Source organism: Silene latifolia, chromosome X (genome assembly GCF_048544455.1).
Source record: "Silene latifolia isolate original U9 population chromosome X, ASM4854445v1, whole genome shotgun sequence".
Lineage (NCBI taxonomy): Eukaryota > Viridiplantae > Streptophyta > Magnoliopsida > Caryophyllales > Caryophyllaceae > Silene > Silene latifolia.
Window position 1 is genome coordinate 329666912 of NC_133537.1, and position 6762 is coordinate 329673673.

Below are 6762 nucleotides of genomic sequence, written 5' to 3' on the forward strand. Positions count from 1 at the left end.
TGGATTTGGAGGCGAGTTTTCGACTTGAAATTTGAGAGAGAATTTGTAGAACCTTTCAAGAGAGAATTTGTAGAACCAAGTCCGGGTTTTAAATCCCATTATTCCATGCTGGCTTCCGACTTCTATCGAGATCCTCAGAAAATTGTCTACCCACAGTCCTGGGCCGGCTCGGGATTCATAAATAATGACCCCCTTGATCATTTCACACTGTATCACACTCAGTAATTATTTTATAAAACCATTGTACAATATTCCTCTGATGATAATAATTTACGAGTAATTTGTGAAATCTCAATGTTCTGACCGCAATGACTCGTTGTAAAGATAATGCGGCGACATCAGTTTCAAGTTAAGAACCATCAAACTGAATCTGAACCACTGCAAAGCAGAATCGGCTTATATACAAATTTAAACTCAATGTCCTCCAATACTTTTACTCAAGTCGTGTTCGTCACCTGCTTCTTACCAGAATGCTACAGTGTACTCTCAAGTTCAGCCGTAAAAACAAAACTTCACGATAAATTCTCAAAACGAGAACTCAAAAGAATTTTTCGACATCACCATTTACATAGGTACAATTATACACTTCGCGATAGCAACATGCCGAAATTTAATTTAATCCTATGTTAGAAATCTAAGTTAATACTGCTAAACATACACTTGCTAATTACGGAGTATAATTTGTTGATTTACCAGCAAGAAAAACTATTGCATTATTTTGGAACCGCCATCAATACTATGTTGACTAGCAACCAAACAAGGACATGCACCATCTTGTGGCAGAGGGCCACCTGACCCGGTCCGCATTTCAGACCCCAACAGTTCGTCCGCTGAGCCTCGAGAATTAAAATCATTTCATCAATATAGCAATATAGAAAAAGCCATGGGTTCCCCACACAAAAGTTTTCCCTGCCTTTGAAGAGAAGAGATATCCATCCATCCATCCATCCATCCACCAGCTTTGGCATGCTATCAAACTTTTCGAGTGTTCCACACAAATATAAGAGGAAGAGATTAAGTCATGTTCCACAGTGACCCTACCTTGGCCTAAATTTTGCACCTCTCACATGGATATGTAATCTTAAACTGGGCTATGCCAGCACATGAAATGCTCCTTTCTGGGCCATCCCGTGCGAAATCCTCTTTAAGAATCAATCAATAATACATGTGATTATGCCGGGATTTTCCTGAAAAAAACATTCATAATCAACTCACCTTGGCTTCACTGTTGATTAATGACTCATGATCCTTTTCATGTGAGCGCACATGAAAACCGACTCAGTTGTTAGGCCACTGCTGGGTTTTTAAGTTCATATACTTTTCAGCATATAAACTCTGATGTACGCCCGCGGGCCCAATAGCTTGGTGGTTGACATTCAGACTTGAGGTCTAGGGTTCAAACCTTGGCTGTTCGCTCCCCTTCTTTTCTTTTTCTTTTTTTTTTGGCTCGAAGATCTGCCACTGTTTGCATATCGTTGAATGTGGATTGTCAATGAGGTACCGGCAATCCGTAATTATGGAACGATCTTATCCTTCCATCCCAACCAGCAGTAACAATGACCATACCCCAAGCATGGGAGTTTGATCTACTTTGACAGGATCTCAGGAATCTGTACTCAGATTTGTGCATAGAAGACGTTTTACTCGGAGCAAGAAGCTTTTCCTCAGGCCATAATGCTGAACCCTTAGGGTAAATTACGTCTTGGAAGAAATCTTGACCACATGCGAAATGAGCAGGGGAAAAGAAGGATTGCCCACGACGAGCTAAAGTGTTGAATAGACCCTTCTGCCACACGTTTCCTCTGCTCTCATGTTGAATCCCTGGCCAGGGCATGGCAACTGATGCGTTGGAAAAGAATCTTTCCAAAGACTTGACCTTTTTGACATGATGTTCTCGGTAGCCATGATCAGCGCATTTCCAAATTTGCACACTAGAATCTTCGGAAGCAGATACTATATGCTTCCCATCTGAGGTGAAATGAGCAGAACTAAATGTTCCCGTGCTTCGAGCTCCTTTCATTTAAATAGATCAAAGTAAAAAATCAGAGGTCGCTCAAGAACATTTTCGGGTCAGTGATTATGAGCCGAGTCAGTACAGGTTGTGGCTAATAAAGTTTTCATTTCAATTTTGTCGATTCAGATTATTTCAACGCAGGCCTACTTCAGTTGTGGTTTTCACGTCTGGGTCGGGTCATTCGAGTTGGGCAAACTTTCCATGTCTAGAAGTGAAAGCATAAAGGAAATGGAAAATAAAACAAACAGATAAACCGGAACTCACCCTTGTATTTGCCAATGACATCTACACCTTGAACTATTCTAACTTGGGAATCAGCACAAGATATCATCACTTTGTTTGGATCTTGAGGAAAGAACTGCAATGGACGAGATTTGTAAGAGGGCCATCTTCTGATAGGAGAAGAATAGGAGTGCATGATGAAGTGACTGTTACTATTGACACAGGATGATTACCTGGAAGCCGGTTATCCTTTTTCCAGACGACTTCTTATTGTGTAAAGAAATTTGAGCATCTAGTTGCAGTTGATGATCTGGAACAAATAGTAAGAAATCAATGGAAGATTACAAAATTAACTTCAGTAAAACTGTCACGGAAACTAAGGCGCACTGATACAACGGTTGATGACAAAATTTTGTACCAGATATGCTGTAAAAACGGCAATTTCCAGTGATAGAGCCAATAATTCCTCCCTGAAGAAGTTGATGGTGTTATTTTACGAAAACGTTACTATGTATATCGGACTGAAATTTATGTTTCAATTAATACACTTTAAAAATGAGGTTACATACCTGCCCGTCAGGGCGATAGCAGATAGCAGTGACAATGTCTTTAATCTCAGTCCAATATACAACTTTGCAATGAGATATCTCCCATATACGAACTTTCCCGTCTATTGACCCGCTAATGAAGTAGTTTTCATCCACCGGATTAAACTCGATGCATGTTACTACATAATTTAAAAAATGAAAAGCTTATAAGTAAACAAATCACAGGAGTTGAAAAAACGCGAGTATGAAAAAGCAATATGCCCAGATTTCTTCAATAAATGTCAAGGCTCAATTACCAAGCACAAGTCTACAGTAAACCAGGTACGTACCATAATTATTATGAGTGAAGACTTTTAGGCAATGGTTGCAACCTACTCGCCACAGCCGAACAGTTTTGTCCACTGATGATGACAACAAATACTGCATTACAGGACATAATACTGAGTACATGAAAGGGACTCAATCAAAAACATGACAACAGCTGCATTACCCCAAGGGGAGGTAAGGGGGTTTGGATGCACCCGCTCTTACCCCTACCGCTGAGTTAAGCCAAAAGAAGCTATGTCCGCGTGACCCATGATGAAACTTGTGTCATAAAAGGAATCACGGGAAGCGCAGACACTTTAATAACCATTTTACTTTATACCATCATATTCCAAAGCCAGCGATAGCGAATCTTTGACTCTACTTGAAATAGAAATCCAATCCAAAGACATAATAGAAAAAACATACTGTCGCACTTTGCATTCACTTACATTACTCTTAGACCATGAAAGATCAAGAATTTCACTAGTGTGGCCATGGAACTCGTGCAGTGGCTTCTCCAGAACACGAAACACCTTCGGAGGAAGGACAACACAGGCAGAATCAGAGGTTTTCTTCCATTTGCCGTTTTTTCCTTTATCGACACTCAGTGGTTTCAACTCCAAGAGTTGATTCATAGCAAAATAAACAGATGATGGGTCAATATCTGGGATGTCTCTCTCATTTGACCTATCATCCTCCACCACTTGCCAAAGGCGCACAACTTTGTCTTCTCCGGCACTAGCCAAAAACCGCCCATCAGGACTGAATTTCATAGTCAAGATTGCGCCTTTATGAGCTTTGATACTTTGACCATAATAAAGTGCCGAAAGCTCCTTAGATTGCCTCCCAGATTGATGAACCTTCACTCTTTGGATTCTATCCCCAAGAGATGAATCATATTTAAACGATTCCTCTTCCTTTTCAACGACACATGTGAAGCTCCGCAATCTCCTCAACCACCATTTCTTCACCCTCTCTGTGGATCCCAGAGAGCAGCTCCTATCAATCTTTCTGTCGTGCGCAAATTTCAATCCCTCGCTATATTCTTTATTCTGATCACCCACATTGCCTTCCATTTCCCCATCCGCGTTCTCAATACCACTTACACAACGCAATATAGGAGTCGAATTTCCAGAACAACTCGATTCATCATTAGACAAACAAGATACAGAAGACATACTAGACGAAAACTTGTAATCACAACATGTCCTCACCCCATCTCCACCATCATTTCTAATCCTATCCACTTCCCTATCGAAATCACTACTTTCTTCAGAATCATCTTTGGATATCTTTCTTACATCAAACCCTAACCAATTAAAGAATCTACTCCGACGTAATTCCACACTATCTAGATTTTGAGTCCAAACATCAAACTGGCCACTACTAGAAACAGAATTGCTATTATTAACACAATCAGAACCTGAATCGGAGGACGCCGCAATTTCCTCAAGTGCATCCAAAAATTGGGTTTCATCAGGTTCACTGCAGGTATCCAACATTTTGCTTGAGCTAAAGTCTCAACCCATTAAACCTCTTCTCAAGCAACCAATCTTTTATATCTCCTGGCAAAGTGCATAATCCTGAATTCCCTCCAAACAAAGGTACCCCATTAAGCAAAAGGAAAATGAAAGGGCGCCACCAGGTGACACCCAATTTGGGCGCCACCCTCTCAAATTACACAAACAAATAGTATTATATATTATCTACTAAACAAAAAAAAAACACAAATTCCAAGAACACAATATTATACTAATCCACAAAGGAAATAGATAAATAATCCTACCAAATAAGTACAAAACACAAGAAATTTAGCATGGATCCCGATCCGAAAAAAACACTTAAAATTGGGATTTTCACACAATCACACAAACATTTCCAAATTACAAAATAATTTAGTATAATTATACTAAAACTTAAAAACTTTCTAACCATATTCACAACTACTCCCTCCGTCCCGGTCATTTGTTTACAAGGGGTATTTTAATCAAAGGTAAACAAATGATTGGACGGAGAAAGTAACAAATAAAACCAACCTTGCATTTCCATATTAGACCAAATTAAAGCAAATCACCAAAGACCCATCAAACAAACTCCCCAATAAATGCAACAGTTAGTCTTCTGTTTACAATAAACTTGTGTAAGACCGTCTTACTTACCAAACTAATTTAATCTATCAAAATTCAAAAAGCAAAACCCACAAACAAAATCCCAAAATTCCACTTTAATCACAACCAAGAAACATACTTTAAAACATAAAAAAAGAGAGAACAAATTAAACTAAAAATTAGGTAAAATTGAAAAGAATCTCACATGGGATAATGAAATTTGTGGAGAAATGAGAAGAAGGTGTCGGTTGATCCAAAGTTTAGAAATAATTATTTGGAGGTTTCTGGAGTATATTGTACAGTAGATGACCCAAGAAATGAGCAAAGCAAAGTATGCAAAATTACTACAAATATAATTAAAATAATAATAAAAATAATAAAATCAAATAATTATATGATTATGATATTCTTTTTATTTTATTGTTGCATGAATAAAGAAATTAATAAAGGGGTAATAGTACTATTTTGGAGCAATCCAAAAAAATCATTTGATTAGATTCTTTTCTTTACTCTTGCTGTTAATTTTGAGTATTTTTTAATAACTGAAGAAGAGGGAAGAGTAAAGAAATTGAAGAATTAAGAGTGAAAAAAAAAAGAGAAATTTGAGAAATAATTTGTTTATTTTGAGATGGAAAAAAATGGAGGACCCTAGAGACACAAGAGAAGTGTGGTTTGTAGAAGACTAGAGATAGAAGAAGGGATTGTTGTGATTCTTGAGAATAGTACTATTACCCAACTTTTTCTTATGCCCAATTTTGTTTTTTAAAGACGGATATATTCATTTTTTTTCTTGGTATTAGTATATCTGTTTCACTATTAAGATGAGTTAAATTAATTATCCCCTCTAGCGGGTTTGTCTAGAATCCATGGAATTATTAAGGGGGTAGGTTTTATTGGGCGATAATTACTAAGGAAATTAATTAGTGTGATAATGAGTTCCTTGATGATATGTTTGACATAAGAGTAATGATTACTGGGTAGATCTTTTACTCTCTTAATCATTACCCAGGGGGGAGGGTGGTTAATGTATTACCCCTTCATAAGGGTAATAATTCCAAGAAGTGAATAATTACCCACATACCAAACATGGGAAATACACCTCACATATTACTCCCTTATTCATTCCCTTCCTATTACCCTCAATCCAAGCAAGCCTTAGGCTCTGTTTGGTAAACTAACTGAAAAGGTAGCTGAAACCTGAAAAGTTGCTGAAAACTGAAAAGCTAACTGAAACCTGAAAAGGTAACTGATAAGGTAGCTGATTATATAAAAAAAGTGTTTGGCAAACTAACTGAAAAGGTAACTGATTTTGATGAAATGACGTAAAAAGATATGATAATTATTTAATAGTATAAAATTAAGGGGTAAAAACGGAAAATCGAAACAAATCAGGTACCTGAAATCTCAAATGCTACTCTAGGTAGCATTTCATTTCAGCTAGCTTATTTGGTTAAATAAGCTACTTGCCAAACGCTTACAAAAAATTAAGGTACCTGAAATTTTGGTCAAATAAGTTACTTTGACCAAATCAGGTACCTGAAATGCCTTGCCAAACGGAGCCTAA

At 37.6% G+C, this 6762-nt stretch overlaps 1 protein-coding gene across 2 annotated transcripts; it reads right to left on the reverse strand.

Moving 5' to 3' along the window:
- Positions 1 to 494: 494 nt before the first annotated feature.
- LOC141618538 (WD repeat-containing protein YMR102C-like) lies at positions 495 to 5531 on the reverse strand. Of its 2 annotated transcripts, XR_012531419.1 has the most exons (9): positions 5404 to 5531; positions 3540 to 4673; positions 3114 to 3204; positions 2806 to 2963; positions 2655 to 2706; positions 2470 to 2546; positions 2279 to 2372; positions 1403 to 2013; positions 495 to 1187 (listed from the first exon to the last, which is right to left on the reverse strand). XR_012531419.1 is itself a non-coding variant. In XM_074435642.1 (8 exons), exons 2-8 carry the CDS (start codon positions 4590 to 4592, stop codon positions 1490 to 1492), a joined length of 2049 nt encoding a protein of 682 aa, XP_074291743.1. In that variant the 5' UTR covers positions 4593 to 4673; positions 5404 to 5531; the 3' UTR covers positions 495 to 1489. The 2 variants fall into 2 exon arrangements, 1 of the variants encoding a protein (XP_074291743.1); XM_074435642.1 differs by having other exon boundaries at positions 495 to 2013.
- Between the last annotated feature and the right edge of the window lie 1231 nt (positions 5532 to 6762).

Coding starts and splice junctions, on each gene's coding strand:
- LOC141618538 (XM_074435642.1), bottom strand. CDS start 4,592: ATGTTGGATACCTGCAGTGAACCTGATGAAACCCAATTTTTGGATGCA. Junction 2,964..3,113: donor CTTCACTCATAATAATTATG/GTACGTACCTGG, acceptor TAAATTATGTAG/TAACATGCATCGAGTTTAAT. Junction 2,547..2,654: donor CCGTTTTTACAGCATATCTG/GTACAAAATTTT, acceptor TATTTGTTCCAG/ATCATCAACTGCAACTAGAT.